The 16,117-nt window shown below is 34.7% G+C and overlaps 3 protein-coding genes across 3 annotated transcripts; 1 reads left to right on the top strand and 2 right to left on the bottom strand.

The window, feature by feature from the left end:
- Nucleotides 1–2,542: 2,542 nt before the first annotated feature.
- LOC123900111 (scarecrow-like protein 21) lies at nucleotides 2,543–6,290 on the bottom strand. Its single transcript, XM_045951430.1, has 2 exons — nucleotides 6,039–6,290; nucleotides 2,543–4,553 (listed from the first exon to the last, which is right to left on the bottom strand). Exon 2 carries the CDS (start codon nucleotides 4,413–4,415, stop codon nucleotides 2,910–2,912), a length of 1,506 nt encoding a protein of 501 aa, XP_045807386.1. The 5' UTR covers nucleotides 4,416–4,553; nucleotides 6,039–6,290; the 3' UTR covers nucleotides 2,543–2,909.
- A 2,873-nt stretch (nucleotides 6,291–9,163) lies between these two features.
- On the bottom strand, nucleotides 9,164–9,913 carry LOC123897820 (NADH-ubiquinone oxidoreductase 20.9 kDa subunit). Its single transcript, XM_045948607.1, has 2 exons — nucleotides 9,633–9,913; nucleotides 9,164–9,535 (listed from the first exon to the last, which is right to left on the bottom strand). The coding sequence occupies exons 1-2, from the start codon at nucleotides 9,784–9,786 to the stop codon at nucleotides 9,384–9,386; spliced, it is 306 nt and encodes a 101-aa protein (XP_045804563.1). The 5' UTR covers nucleotides 9,787–9,913; the 3' UTR covers nucleotides 9,164–9,383.
- A 319-nt stretch (nucleotides 9,914–10,232) lies between these two features.
- On the top strand, nucleotides 10,233–14,649 carry LOC123896278 (U4/U6 small nuclear ribonucleoprotein Prp31 homolog). Its single transcript, XM_045946689.1, has 4 exons — nucleotides 10,233–10,252; nucleotides 10,306–11,278; nucleotides 14,124–14,208; nucleotides 14,438–14,649. The coding sequence occupies exons 1-4, from the start codon at nucleotides 10,233–10,235 to the stop codon at nucleotides 14,647–14,649; spliced, it is 1,290 nt and encodes a 429-aa protein (XP_045802645.1).
- Nucleotides 14,650–16,117: the final 1,468 nt, after the last annotated feature.

The following is a 16,117-nucleotide window of genomic DNA, read 5'->3' as shown; positions in this document are numbered from 1 at the left end:
TGTTCTTGAATGAAGATAAATGAAAACACATTTATAAGTGCTCTAAAAGAGCCTTATGGTCTTCTTTATCTTGCAATATACATGGGTTCGAACTTTGAATTTCCCACTTATTCATCTTAAAATGCGAAATTCTAATCATTACACAACATGACAAAACAAATAATTTAATTACACATTTAGTCCTTTACGATTATTTTAGATTTCAAGTTACGTTTAAAATGTTTTAAGTTGGTCTTTTATGTTAATATTATAATAAGTTACTCATTTTACTCAAATTTATGTTTAAAATGTCTATGTGATTAACAGAGACACACAAGTGGATAACTTTCGCTGGTCTAGTGGTGTTGATTTAAGTCATTTGAGTATGTTTCTCTCAAGGTCTTATGTTCGATCCTTTCTGGTGCGAATTTCGGTGGGTTAGTCCATACCGAGCAAAAAAAAATAATCTGGCTTTAAATGAGATCCCCACAAGTGGGTGGTGGGATTGATCCCCTTAAATTAGTCAAACCTAGGGTCGGAACAAATTTAAAAAAATATAAAAAAAAAAAAACAGACTCACACAAGTGGATAACTTTTGGGTGATGTCACTTTCCCCTTATTCCTTATTTCTAAATCTCCTAAAGTGGTTGAAAACTCTAATCTTCCGGTATCCCACCAAAACTTATAGGTAACTCGGGTGGGGCCGTTTTTAACACTTCCTTAACTTCCTTATTTGCATTGGAAAAAAAAAAGCAATTTCAAACTCCTGACGTACACTCTTTAATGTCACATTTCTCAACATGTCATTTTCTAATTCTAATATATCTTTAATTTCTAAACTTTTACAATTAACAGTCATTTTAGTTTTCCAATCAAACATTTGATATTTCCAATCAACTTTTGTAAATGTGCAAACTTGAATGACACATTAATTTGAACATCATTTTCCAACGAAACCTTTGATTCCCAATACAACCATTGATTCACGTTCAAACACTGATGTTTCTAAGGAATCTTTGATAAACACGCAAACTTGAATAACTTACCTCACACATCACGTTTCAATGAATCTCTAAGCTTCTATATTAATTAAATGTCCTTTTAGTTTCCCAAGCAAACTTTTGCTATTTTCACACAACATTTAATAAAGGTTTAAATATAATATTAGTTCCTGCAATTATAATATTCATTGGTTTTAGCTGCGGTAAAAATTTTTTTGGATCCGGTCCCTGTAAATTGAAAAAACAATTGTTTTTAGTCCTTGAATCCCCCAAAGTGGTTGAAAAACTTAATCAAACCCTAATCTTCTAATATCCCACCGAAACTCTTACTTAACTCATGTGGGGTCAGTTTTAACACTTCCTTATTTGCAGTGGAAAAAAGATAATTTGAAACTCTTAATATACACTATTTAATGTCACATTTCTCAATGTATTCCAATACATCTTTAATATCTAAATTTCTACATTTAACTGTCATTTTAGTTTCCCAATCAAACATATGATATTTCCAATTAACTTTTGTAAATGTGCAAACTTGAATGACATATTAATTTAAACATCAATTTCCAATGAAATCTTTGATTCTCAATGCAACAATTAATTCACATTTAAACTTTGTTGTTTCCAAAAAATCTTTGATAAACACACAAACTTGAATAAATTACCTCACACATGTTTCAATGAATTTATAAACTTCTATACTTATTAAATGTACTTAGTTTTCCAATCAAACGTTTGCTGTTTTCAAGTACTTCCTCTGGCCTTTTTTGTAAGCAAAAATTCATTTTTGCACACTTATTAAGGAGTATCTTTTTTATCTTAATTTTTTGTGATGTTTCTATTGAAACTTCTAAAATGACCTTACAATATATTAAATATGTATCAAGACTCTACAATCATGTAAAAAGTAGAACAATTAATAAGGGTACTTTTGGAAAAATAACATTAAATGGAGTTGATTTTGATAATTTTTGCTTATATTTGAGGCCAAAATATTTGATTGACTTTTACTTATAAATAAGACCGGAGAGAGTACATAAGTTGTTTTAGATGGGAGGAAATATTTGATTTATTATTGTCCCAAAAAGACTACTATTTTACACAAAACAGAACTGAAGGTACTGGACATGTAGAAAAGTTGTCTAGATTTTTTATCAAACTTCAAAGAATGGTATGACATGCACAACTCATGATATGTTAACCAATTCATGAGATTTGCATATGGGACCCAACATGCTATTGTTTTCTTTTAAAGAATATTAAATCTTGGAAAGGTTTTCTACATGAATATCTTAACAATATACAGTGTAACAGTATTCAATTTTATTCAATATTTGAGCTTGCTTAATGTGTCGAATCATATTATTGTTATGTTTCGAAACGCAGCATGAACTCGTCCTCCATGCGGCCGTGGTGGCCCAACATTGCAAAGTGTGGCTTCAAGGTCATGACACAGCGTCATCAAGGCGGAAATTATGGTTTCCAAAGTCAAAGTTAAAAGGGATTTTAAAAGCAAGAAGTGAAAATGAATTGAAGTAGTAAATGTAAAGAAGCACAAACTCTTTTGAAAGTTGGTACTATATTAAACTCTTAAGACTGCAAAAATGGAGGAGGATCCACATTGGAACATAGCTAAATCCCAAGTCCAATCGCGAAACATTGTCACTAAAGATAAACAAAGGAAGAACAAACAAGAAAAATGTATTCATATACCTATAACAGTAAGTCAAGTCAACCCAGGCACAAAGTCGGACAAGTCTTTGCTTTAGGCCGCTCAGTTCACCCTATTCACCCCTACGTATACTACTAATTTTATAGCCTCACCTCTATTTTGATATCTAACAAAAATTGCAGATACGAATCCACTCTCATGATTTCTTCACTACGAGTCCTCACCTAACTCTAAGCCTTTGTCTTGAGCCGACCCTATCAAGAACATCTCCAAGCAGAAAATGTGCACATAAATCTACTTTTCCATGCTAAATAGATAGCAACATCTGTCTCTTCAATTCTATAATTTTCATTGAAATGTTTCAAGAGATTTCTAATTGAATCAATTACCGAGGGACTCAATGGTAACGGTACAAAACCCGCCATTGAAAATCTTGCCCTCCACTTTCCAAAAAGTTCATGTCTTTCAACCCTCTCATCTCCCTCACAAGCTATAATGTTAACAATATCGCGAGCCACGCAGTGTTGTTCTGTACTGATCCTCTTCTTATCATCTCTAGGAAGAGCCACATCAATTGATTCAAACATAGCAGTATAATAATCCAAAGTCTCAACAAACCTTTGAAAAAATGGAGAAGTGTTTGTGTTGGATTCTTGCTCCACAAGTAACACAACCTTAGGTGACAAACTACTCACCAATCTCAAAAGCCGGTCTCTATGATTCTCTGTGCTCACGCTCTCATCCGGCATATGATGCAAAGCAAAAGGAAAATTCACAGCAAGAGCTTCACCATTTCGAACTACAAGATCTTCCAATTGAACATCACTTCCAAACATTGCAACACTATGAAACTCAAATGGAACTCCACAAGTTTTAGCATAATCTGCTAGCTTTTTTCCTACAATATGAATTCCTCCACCTCTAGCATGAAACGATCGTGAATCATCGATACCTGTCACACGAACAAACGGAGGTCCACCTGGTCTACGCGTAAGAGCCTGCAAAAGTGACAACCATTGTGTCCCTTGTGCAATTTGGAAGTCAATTATGTGAATTCTTGACTCATTTTCCAATGCTTCACAAATGAAAACATTGGAAGATATGTAAGCAAACTTAAAATATGGGCAAGCATGATACAATATTTGCATATAATTCATTAATTCGTTACTTGTCGGTTCGTCACATTTCAGTGCTTTATAAATTACACTCCCTGATGATTCCAACCTTGCTCTTAAACCTTCCAACATGTAAGCACTTAACCTCTGAATCGGATCACCGCTGACCGATACCATTTTTCCTAACACATTGTTCATGTATCCTGATGCTGATTCAATATCACCATCAGAAACAGCTTGTGCACATGTAATAAGAACTTCTTTCAAGTCTAGTTTTGGAATCATTTCTACAATCTTAGACCAATTATGTTGAGACACGCCTTTGTGCCGGCTACCATTTGAGAAAGACTGACAGCTATCGACGATATCCGACTCGGGGCCTAACAATGAAACCTCCAAGTCTTTAAGTTTTTTCTTCAATTCAAAGCTGTTATTATCTGCTCTATAGTCATCACTTATCGGCGATCCATTCATGTTATTGTCAAAATGAAAAGCTGTGAAATCAACGGATGCTTGAGATGATTCCAAGGTAGAGAATTGCTTCTCCATGTTGCTTGTTTCATAAGAAACATTAGTTCCTTGACTGCTACTACCATTAGATGATGAATTAATACAAGCTGAATTTGGCTGTCCTTGAGAAGTTCCCATCTAAATTTAAGTTATTTTACTCAGCAGAAAGAAAGTGATTAATTATCACAATAATTAGTATTCTAACTAAGTAAAAAATGCTTTCCAACTGTTTCAGCTAATAATTATTGCCAACCACTAAGTTATAAGAGCCAAAACCTGCATGCATAATAAGATAGTAGAAAATCATTAAGCAATAATTGGAGCTTAAATGCATAATTAGATGACAATCTATACAAAAAAGTTAGGCCACTGAGCTTAAATGCACCAACCATTATTTAAAGCTGAATTTGAACATTGAAAAATGAGGGGAAGTACAAAAGGAGTAGTCAATGACTTCATCAATGTGACTGACAAAAAAAGATTGTGTTTAAATGCTCCTTTATCTTTTTAGACTCAAATAAAGCAAATTTAATTGAGGCTCAAAAATTTATGAGGAAATTTATTTCGTGAGCACGATATTAGCCGCGAGTCCGCAACTAGTGCTCAATATAAATTTGATATTTTATGAACACTAGAATATATAACTATTATTTTAAAGCCTAAAAATTTCGTGCGTGTTTGATACAAGTCGTTCGATCTTACATAAATGACGGGGATACATGTGATACATGTGACTGCATGACCTTGCGGGATTGGACAGCACAAAATCGAGGTCTACTACTAAAAAGGACAAAAACAAAGAGGAAAGAAAAGGCAAACATATGTAGCTTTCACTTCAATCAATATTCTTTCTTATTGGGAAAGATAGGTGGCATGATCAATTAATCTCTAATATTATAGATTTAAATTAGCAATAACTTCTAAAAATTCATCATAGTAATAAAACTTCATGTAATTAGAGATAAGAAAAGAGATAATTGCAACCAAAAGCACATCATATCATATTAATAAAGAGAGGAGCAAAATCAAGCCTTTATTCCTTATTCCCTAGAAATAGCTTTTACAGTTGCTACATATTCTCAAACTCTAAAAGTTGAAACCCATTTCTCATTAAAAAAAAAAAATAGATTTCAGTAAAAGAAAAAAAGAGAAAACGCGTGACAAGTAAAGAAGAGTACAAAAGACAAATCCCCTGTTTTGCTCTGTTTTCCCCTGTTTTCAAAATCTGTTTCCTCTGTTTTCAAAACCAGAAATTAAAACAAAAACAAATTCAAACATAAACGTCCACGATAAAGTATAGTTTGAAGGAAAAAAAAAAAAATAAACAGATTTTTTTATTAAAAAAAAAGCAGCATAATCTCAAATTCGACCTTAATAACATGAGAAGAAAATATTTGCTTATAATCAAGGTCAGATAAAGTACATGATATATCATACACAAAATATTTGAGTATTGGAAACTCCATAGCATCGACACTGTATTGGTGTCTAACACGATAATGATACATGTAATTACATTCAATGTCGGTGTTTTTTAGTTTGAAAATGAAACCAATGTTTTAGCATATTTGAAGATAATCTCTCATAAGATTAATTTGAAACTAGCATATTGATCATTGACCTCAATCAAACATATGAGACACAAGTCAAGCATGAATGGAATAAAAAACCACACAGTACCATATATTCATTGCCACATACAACAAGTCAACAAACAAAGAAACCTTAAGGAAATCGAAGTGTGAGAACAGAACATAGTACCTTTTGTTTGGAGTAACAGGATCAGAGTCAGAAACAGGTGAGATGTTCAGAGTTACTTGCATGTTGCGTGGCAGAGATTCCTGTGTGCGAGAGAGAGAGAGAGAGAGAGAGAGAGAGAGAGAGAGAGAGAGAGAGAGAGAGAGAGAGAGAGAGAGAGAGAGAGAGAGAGAGAGAGAGAGAGAGAGAGAGAGAGAGAGAGAGAGAGAGAGAGAGAGAGAGAATGAAGTCTACTATAAACGTGTAAGCTGTTTCAAGAGTCTGCAAGAAAACGATGGATTGGTAGTAATCTGTGTGAACGTTAATATAATAATTAAATTATTCACTTTTACATCATCATAATAAATTATAGTATTTTAATCAAAATTCCATACTTCGAATATATTTTGACAAGAGTTTAAAGTATGCCCACAGTAAATATAAATTAATTTTAAGTTGACTATCAATAAAAATATTTAATCTTCTATGTCATTTCAAGAAAATAATTTTACACCGTAAATACATTTTTTTTCTTTTTATAATAATAGTATAATAATACAGAAAATCCCACCTTAACATGGTCATAAGAAAAAAAAGTGAAATTAAAATATGTACGTTTTTTTTTTGACTGAATTAAAGTATACAAGATTTTATTAATTATTAGTCCTTTCTATATGAATTTTTCTAGATTATGAATTTTCGGCCGGTAAAAAATATAAACATATTAAATAATAAAACAGTAAATTCGAAATTTGGTCAAAACATTTTCCACATCATCACTTTTCTTTATAAATAAAAGCATAAATTTTCAAAAATATCATATAATTAGCAAGTTATATATTGGATGTAATATTTTAGTAATTTAACTTTTTTGGTTTCTTTATTGGATATATTTATAAAAGTTATTGTTGAATCGAAATTTTATATCATAAATTAAGTGATTGAACTCTATATTTCACTTTGATGTATTCATAAAATGCTCTCACCTCTCTCTGTCAAAGTCAACACCGGCATTCCATTTCCTTCCCCTCCCTCCTTATTCCAAACACCGCCGCTCATCATGTAACCTTGGGTGGTAGTGGTGCGACGAGGCTCTCTCTGTACCACTCTTCACCCTTTCGTCTTGTAACTTCAAATCTGTTTGGATCCGACAGTCTTTTTTTGTGGCCGCCACGCTGGTCGAATCGAAGTTTGTGTCTCAAAACAACTTCGGGGAGTTAATGGCATATAAATGAAAAATTTGAAGATATCGAAGGAAGACAGGTAAAGAAAGATAGTCAACGATTATCCCTTGGTCCGGTACACCGATAGAGGGACTGCAAAGTGGTGGGAAAGGGATAAGAAAACAGCCGCAAGGAACATTTCTAAGTTGGCAACATATTCTCATCACATGCCATCTCAAACTGGAAGGAAATGTAGGCAGTATGATACCACAAGCTTACAATTTAACACAACCACACAATTCCAGGCATGAACACAATTCTTTCTGCAATGTGCAGCTACGATAAGAATAATTGGTAACTCTACTTTCCCATTATACCCACAAAGTTAATGACACGATAAGTGTGTTTGGAAATCATCACTTCCACAGTACCAGTGTGAGGTTAGCTCGAAACAACTGGAAGCTTTGGTTAACTGGAAGCATTGAAAGCTATCCTATTCTTACCACATTTTCAAACACACTCTAAGTTGATGCAACATTGGAGTTGTTATCGTGTGATTAGTACTATGCACTCGAACTGTGGAACTAACCTCATGCAAATGCAAGGTAAGGCTACTTATAATAAACCAAAGATGAATTCAACCTTTCCTTATGACATCTAGACATGGTTATCAACTACACAGTAAATGAATTTCCACTTAGTGTTGCAGTATAACACTGCAAGAACCAAAGTGCTTTAAGATTCAAAATCCCAAAACTAAGGGACACAACTCATTAGCAAGGCACCCAAAGTTTAATAACTAATACATAGAGCATAGGCACCCAAAGTTTAATAACTAATACATAGAACCATATATCAATGATATCATATATTTATTATTCCTATAGACATAATATAGACTTGTATCCGTGGAGATATAATAGTAGAGTACTTATAGAAACTCTTCTAGTTATATCTGTCAATAGTACTCAAGAAATGCAAACCTATACCTCATGACAAATATAATAAAAACATTAAATTTCAAGATTGATGCGATGAGAAAATTCGATACTAGATAGGTATATATATCTACATATGTCACTCACTAGTCACTCCACCAATGCAACAAAACAAGTTATTGTAGTGAAGCCCAAGATTTGCTCCATTACTAATAAGAACACACCATAGAACTCATTGTTACCATGGTATCATGTGAATTGAGCTCGAAGTAACAACTGGAAACTTCGGTTGATCGTGCATTGAAAGCTATCATACCGCAGTACTAAACAACCCTATGTTGAGGCAACATTGGAGTTAGTACCGTGTGACTACACACTCAAATTGTGGAATTAACCTCTTGCAATTGCAAGGTAAGACTACTAAAAATAGATCAGATATTTCGTTATGACATCTAACATAGTTATCATTTACATAGTATTGCAGTATAACACTGCAAAAAACTAAGTTCTGCAAGGTTCAAAATCCAAAAACTAAGTGACATAACTCATTAGCAAGGCACCCAAAGTTTGATATATAGAGCATATCATCATATATTTATTATTCCTAAAGACACAAAATATAGACAGGTATCCATCGAGAAATAGGATGCATGTAGTATAGTACTTATAGCAACTCTCGGAGTTATAAGGATGATGGTTTGGTGGCTGGGATAAATGAGTTAGGGAGTACAGTGATAAGGAGGTTGGAAATTCGATTCTCACCCTCATCAAAACTAAAAAAAAACTAACAATACTAATTACTAAAATTGATTGTTTAAAAAAAAGTACTTATAGTAACTCTTCTAGTTCTATCTGTTAATAGTACTAAACGCAAATCTATACCTCATCACAAAGACTATAAATTGTATGTATGTGGCGGCGAGAAACCAAGATAATATATAGGCATATTATATATCTTCAAATGTCACTCACTAGTCACTCCATCAATGCAAAACAAGTAATTGCAGCTAATCCCAAAATTTGTTCCATTACTAATAAGAACACAACATAGAATTCATGAACTTGCATTCAAAGGGAGTGATATATTCAAAGACAAAACACTTTATCCCTAAAAGTTCATAGAACAAAACACATAAATCTACCAACTTATAAACCAAATTGATATACAGAATCCCTCAAAAATCATCACAATAACAACAACAATATAGAGCTTAAGGGAAATCTGATTATTCAATAACTCATAAAAAAAGTGATTGTTTTCTTAAAAATCATTTCTTGTTGTAACGAGCTACCTCAGCTTCATTGGGAAAGAAACCCATAATTCTACCAGCAGAATTCTGGTAAGCATACATGAATCCACCGAGAACACCAATCAATCCACCAGTCACCATTGAAGGACCCCTAATTCCAGGCTTAATCCCTAAAAATCAAAATTCCCAATTCTCAATTTAAAATTTCTAATTTTCAATTCAATTTGATTCAATTCAATTGAATGTGAAATAGAGGAAGATGTTTACCGGAGAGATAACCGACGGTGACGGAAATGCCGGTGATGGTAGTGAAACGGAGATAATCGAGGGTATTGAAATTTCCGACGACGGTAGTGAAAGGAGGGTTGCGATCAATGACTGGGTATTCTGGTTTTGTTGATGCAGTGATATCTGTGTTCATCTTTTCGAATTTTTCTATGGATCGATTTTGCTACAAAACTCACTCTCACTACAACAAGAAGAACAACAACAACAATAACTGTGTTTGTGAAATGTTTTACTTTCTCTCTTTGATTCGTTTGTTGTTTTTTTTTGGGCTTCCGTTTTGGGTTTTTTGCTTAGGCTCATTGCTTATATTTGGGCTTGGGCTTTAATGTAACGAGATTTACTTACTCTACTGATTCTCAAGAACACCTTAAGAAATTATCAAAATATTTTCGTCCGCTACTTAAATAACAGATTTTACGCATGAAGGTGTTTTTCTCTCAAAAATATCATTTTTAACACCCGCTACATTTTTTATATTTTTTTTGACAAAAGCAAACTTAACTAATTTCATTAATCAAATAGTTGTCAATACAATGAGGAATCGACTAAAAGACACCCGCTCCTTAAGTAGTGATTATAATGAGAAATTTTCATGTTAGGTTTTTTTTTCTTCTCAAATTTCACATTTTTATAACATCTGATACTTAAGTAGAGGAATCGCTAGTATCCTGATTGTCTCTGTTACAGCGTCGACAATCACTAAGTCTTGCAAGCCACTTCCGGAACAAGTCCTTAATAAGACAATCGAGGCTTGTGATCGAGTTCTTGCCCTTGATTCAGCCAAGAAAAAGATTCTTGATTTTGTAGAGAGTAGAATGGCTTATATAGCACCAAATGTATCTGTTATAGTTGTCAGTGCTGTCGCAGCTAAACTCATCGAAATAGCTGGTGGCCTATCAGCTCTTGCAAACATGCCTGCTTGTAATGTTCAGCTTCTGGGAGCCAAGAAAAACAATCTTGCCGGGTTCTCTACCGCAACGTCGCAGTTTCATGTTGGTTACATCCAGCAAACGGAAATATTTCAGACTACTCCTGCTTCTTTTAGAATGCGAGCATGTCGACTCCTGGCTGCAAAGTGTACACTTGCGGCACGAGTAGATTCAATATGTGGGGATCCATCTGGGAAAACTGGACGGTCTCTCAAGGATGAGATTGGCAAAAAAATCGAAAAGTGGCAAGAGCCCCCTCCAACTAAGCAATCGAAACCACTTCCAATGCCTGATTTTCAACCTAAAAAGAAGAGAGGTGGTCAAAGGCTTAGGAAGATGAAGGGGAGGTATGCAATGACGGATATGAGGAAGTTAGCAAATAGGATGCAGTTTGGAGTTCCTGAAGAGAGCTCTTTAGGGGATGGTCTGGGTGAGGGTTATGGAATGCTTGGTCAGGCTGGCAGTGGCAAGCTTCGTGTGTCGGCTGGTCAAAGTAAACTTGGTGTAAAAGTTACTAAGAAATTTAAGGAAAAGAACTACGGCAGCAGTGGTGCTACATCTGGTTTAACCTCATGTCTTGCATTTACACCAGCGCAGGGAATTGAGCTGACAAATCCGCAGGCTCATGCACATCAACTTGCTAGTGGAACTCAAAGCACCTACTTTTCTGAAATCGGAACATTTGTAAACATTCGAGTAAATTGTTAATGCTGTTGGGGGAGGATATTGCTCGATAGGTCTATGGTAGATTTTGTAGGATAGCCATATATAATATACTGTTAATTGTGTGAATCTGGTTTCCACTTGTTCTTAAGTTTGTGCTTCTCATTTAGTTTAATATTTTTTAATTTTTCTTGTATTGTTTATACTTTTGAATGGATAAAGATTTATTAATGAATTAAACAAAATAATGGGTGCCTTGTTCTTTTATTGTTTTCTCCATTCAATTCAATAGATTTATATTAAAATAGGTGAATTCTGTGTGTCTAAAAGAAGATCACACAACTTCTATTTATAATGAAGCTACGATAATTACATTAAATGTCTAGGAAGTTATAATGACTAGGAATACTAACAAGTAGCCTAGGATGATGTAAAGTCAAGAAATAATAAAAACACACTGATTTTTAACTAATCACATGCTATGTTGTTAATCTCATATAGCCCCTCAAAAATGTTATAGCAGTAAGAAGGAATGCAATATAGCGGTAAGAAGGAAAGCTATAGCGGTAGCGGAAAGCAGCCTTACAACATAGCGGAAAGGTGGTCTAACGCTACGCTATACCGCTATAGCGCCGCTATTAACATCATATTCATATGTTGTCAAGGGTGTAGCTAAAAGCGGTCCTTCAAATGTGTCTTTGTCGACAAAAGACAATCCCATGAGAAGAAGAGTGATTGGTCAAAATTCTTTGGGTTGTGCGAGCGAGTGTGGAGGGGAAGAATCTGTTTGTCACTTGTTCTTTAACTGTCTTGTTTTCTAAAAGTTATTAAGGTACAAAATATGCCATTGGCTGGGAGGTATGACTATGTTGCAGGCTGATAGTGTGGCTCACTTTGCACAGTTTGAACTTTGAAGGGTTGATTGAAGGTGGCAGAATCTTTGCAAATAGAGTAAGTGTAATTAGTTTGGTATGTGTTTGATAAATAACGACAGCAAGAAATAAAAAGAGTATCATTGGTTCATTAGTAGCAGTTGAGTTGAGCTGTACGTAGATGTTTGATGATATTGTCCTTGGACTTATTTTGTTCTTGTTTTCATGAATTGGGGGATACTCAGTTTCAATGTAACTATATGCAAATTTGTGTTTAGAAAGTATATGGATAAATAATGGTGTTGGTGTTCTCCAGGACAGTTAGATTGGAATGATACATCATTTAAGCTAGGAGTTGGTTGTGATTTGTTATATGTGATTGCGACAACTAAAAATGAGTGGAATGATATTAAAAAAGTAGTCCGAAACGGAGAAAATGTATCTTTTTAAAGGATTGGTAGATTGGAGAATAACCATTTTATTTGTGATTTCCTCAGTTTTTCTTCTTGGTATCTAACAGAGAAATTAAGGTGCAGGACATGAGCTGTCGGCACTATGGTATATGGAATTGGAGATGGAACTGGTCCAGACTATTGCAGGTTAATGAGGAAGCTGATGCTGTGGTTTAGCAGAAGGAAATTCTGCAGGTATAGCTGCAATGCAACCATCAGTTCTCGATACCTACTGTTGGCTGCCTGACGAAGGATTTTGGTTGAACCAATGCTAAGTTACAATGAATAAATGTACGAACAATGACCTAGACAATGGGTGGTGTCATACTCCTTTGGAGAAATGGAAAACTAAAAGGTTATTTCTTACATCTAAAGAAAAGGTGTTAACATTTCTCACAATCAAACTCTTCTGCGTAGGTTCCGCGTTTTGATTCTGTTTTTTAAGTTTGATCACTAATTGATAGTCTTGTGGTTTCTATTTTAGGTTGCTTTCAAAGAGTTTAGTTATTAATCAGTGCTGTACTTGTTAAGATCACTTTGTTTCTCTACTTGATGTTTGAAAGTACTACTTAGTTAGTTGTGGTTTAATGCTTGTTAAGAAGATATTACTTCCACCTTCACATTGTTTTTCTATCTCTGTAAGTAAAAGTTTTATTTATTCATCCTATTTGAGCCATTCCTAATTACCATGAGTATTACTAGATTTCATTAATTTTAATATCTCTATCTATTTTCATATATCTACTATGATACATCATACCAAATTAAAGTACTTATTCATTTCATGTAGTGAGTACTTGGTCAGAATAGTTGTAAATCTTGAGTAACAAAGTACACAAAGCGACCTGCATAAGCATTTGGAAAATAAGGTGGTTGAAGTCACTAAGGCAGTCATTATCGTGGAGTTTGAGTATGGCATCGTCGATTTGTGGCTAGCATATTGAAAATAACATAGCCTCTAGGATTTTGTGTATGCTTCTACTTTACCTTTCTTTAACCTTTTTATTATTAATATTTTGATCGCTTGGAGATGTTCTTTCAACTTAATGTTCAACTCGATATTTATCCTACAGATTATGTATTTTCTAATATGTCATATCTACTGTTTTTTTAATTAGCATATATACATGAACTGTTATACCAAATTCCAATTCAGTGCATTTGATGTTAGTAGTATAGAAGCAGCAAGTTATAGGAAGCTCAAAGCTGAAATAAAAGGCATTTCAAATATCTAGTTTGGATCTGTGGTATTGTTGCAGTTGTCAGAACATTTACTTCGCATAGGGAGCATCAGGTTATATTGGTTCTGGTCGATAGTTCAAGGATTTATTTGGTGTCCAAGGGCTGGTAGTAGTTTTTCGTTCTTTTTTCTGTAAGAAATGGAGGCGCGCTGCAGCAGAAGCATTGGTTCATTAGTAGCAGTTGAGTTGAGCTGTATTATGTTGAGGTGACTGGAGCATCAGGCTGTCATTGACATTAATATGTGCATAAAGGTGGGTGAGGTGTTGGCTGCTTACATCTAAGGGTGAATTGTTGCACGGGTGCTCTTGACAGATTTTGTATCAGTTTGCCGGGTTTGGTTTGACAGGGGTCTATGATTTTGAGGCTGATTGTTTAGGCAAAGAGATGAAAGAGGAGAGTGAGTGTTTCTAAATAGGTGTATTATTGTGTAGTTAACTACAGGAAGAGGCTTGAGTTGAACTGAGAAGACACTTTAGAATGTGTGACAAAAGATGTTTGATGATATTGTACTTGGACTTATTTTGGTCTTGTTTTCATGAATTGGGGGATGCTCAGTTTTAATGTAACTATATGCAAATCTGTGTTTAGAAAGTATATGGATGAATAATGGTGTGGGTGTTCCACAGGACAGTTAGATTGCAATGATACATCAGTAGTTGCTTGTGGTTTGTTATATGATGTGATTGCGACAACTAAAAATGAGCTTAGCAAGATGGTTGAGTTGCGAAAAGAAATGGAAGCAATTGTTCAAAACATGATAGGGGAACTTCAAATGAAACAATGTGATGATGCTCTAACCTGCTCCATCACTGATATTCAACAAGTTTCTACCTTATGATAGGGGATGCTTGTTCCATCAACGATGCCATACTCATACTATTGCAGGTTAATGAGGAAGCTGATGTTGTGGTTTAGCAGAAGGAAATTCTGCAGGTATAGCTGCAACCATCAGTTCTCGATACCTACTGCTGGCTTCCTGACGAAGGATTTTGGTTGAACCAATGCTAAGTTACAATGCTGCGGTTTAGCAGAAGGAAATTTTGCAGTTATAGCTGCAACCACCAGTTCTCGATACCTACTGCTGGCTGCTTGACGAAGGATTTTGGTTGAACCAATGCTAAGTTACAATGCTGCTGTTTAGCAGAAGGAAATTCTGCAGGTATAGCTGCAACCGTCAGTTCTTGATACCTACTGCTGGCATCCTGATGAAGGATTTTGGTTGAACCAATGCTAAGTTACGATGCTGCTGTTTAGCAGAAGGAAATTCTGCAGGTATAGCTGCAACCATCAGTTCTCGATACCTACTGCTGGCTGCCTGACGAAGGATTTTGGTTGAATCAATGCTAAGTTACAATGAATAAATGTACGAACAATGACATAGACAATGGGTGGTGTCATACTCCTTTGGAGAAATGGAAAACTAAAAGGTTATTTCTTACATCTAAAGAAAAGGTGTTAACATTTCTCACAATCAAACTCTTCTGCGTAGCACCTTCCGTGTTTTGATTCTATTTTGAGCCTTTCCTAGTTGGAAATCTTGAGTAACAAAGTACACAAAGCAACCTGCATAAGCATTTGGAAAATAAGGTGGTTCAAGTCACTAAGGCAGTCATTATCGTGGAGTTTGAGTATGGCATCGTTGAATGGAGCACACATTTTTATGTTCTGTTTTGCTGCATATTTCTGCGGATTTCGATTTATGGCTAGCATATTGAAAATAACATTGCCTCTAGGATTTTGTGTATCTAAAATACTCTTCATCCTTATCCGCATTCTCCGCTCTGGGAAGTATTATTTTCGCAAACGGAGATTCACACTTACAAATACAATTGACACTGCTAATAAAATCACTTCATGCAATTACACGCAAAAGTGAGCGGGTACGTCTATATCTTTGTACCTGCATAATATATATATAATTAAATATTAAATATTTCAAATATATTTATTATTAATAATGTCGTCAATTTGGTTGGTCCGGTCCTATCTACCCTAACCCAATAGCCTCAACAAGATAAATGCGTCAAATTGACCGACTTTGTTTGTTATTGGGCTGCATATTATTAAGCCCAACTCAGCTACTATGAAGATGGTTTCTCTCTCCACCCTCAAGTGTTTCTTTTCGCGCAAAACACACAAAAAAATTCAAAAAATGTTTTTCAAAATTTTCTGCACGAAAAGAGAAATTTGGAAGGTGGAAAGAGAAATCATCCACCTATGAACTATGTGAGCTGATGTGGCATTGCCATCAATTCCTTTTTTTTATTTCTTCAATCATTTCATTTTTTGTCATATTGATATATTAG

Source organism: Trifolium pratense, linkage group LG7 (assembly GCF_020283565.1).
Source record: "Trifolium pratense cultivar HEN17-A07 linkage group LG7, ARS_RC_1.1, whole genome shotgun sequence".
Lineage (NCBI taxonomy): Eukaryota > Viridiplantae > Streptophyta > Magnoliopsida > Fabales > Fabaceae > Trifolium > Trifolium pratense.
Note: the sequence above shows the minus strand (reverse complement) of the source record. Positions and strands in the feature narration are given on the sequence as shown.

What these genes read in the sequence shown, in the direction of transcription:
- LOC123897820 (XM_045948607.1), bottom strand. Translation starts at nt 9,786, where the DNA reads ATGAACACAGATATCACTGCATCAACAAAACCAGAATACCCAGTCATT. An exon ending in CACCGTCGGTTATCTCTCCG is followed by an intron (nt 9,536 to 9,632) that starts GTAAACATCTTC and finishes TTTGATTTTTAG; the next exon opens with GGATTAAGCCTGGAATTAGG.
- LOC123896278 (XM_045946689.1), top strand. Translation starts at nt 10,233, where the DNA reads ATGAGAAATTTTCATGTTAG. An exon ending in ATGAGAAATTTTCATGTTAG is followed by an intron (nt 10,253 to 10,305) that starts GTTTTTTTTTCT and finishes ATACTTAAGTAG; the next exon opens with AGGAATCGCTAGTATCCTGA. An exon ending in CAAAGAGATGAAAGAGGAGA is followed by an intron (nt 14,209 to 14,437) that starts GTGAGTGTTTCT and finishes GGTGTTCCACAG; the next exon opens with GACAGTTAGATTGCAATGAT.
- LOC123900111 (XM_045951430.1), bottom strand. Translation starts at nt 4,415, where the DNA reads ATGGGAACTTCTCAAGGACAGCCAAATTCAGCTTGTATTAATTCATCA.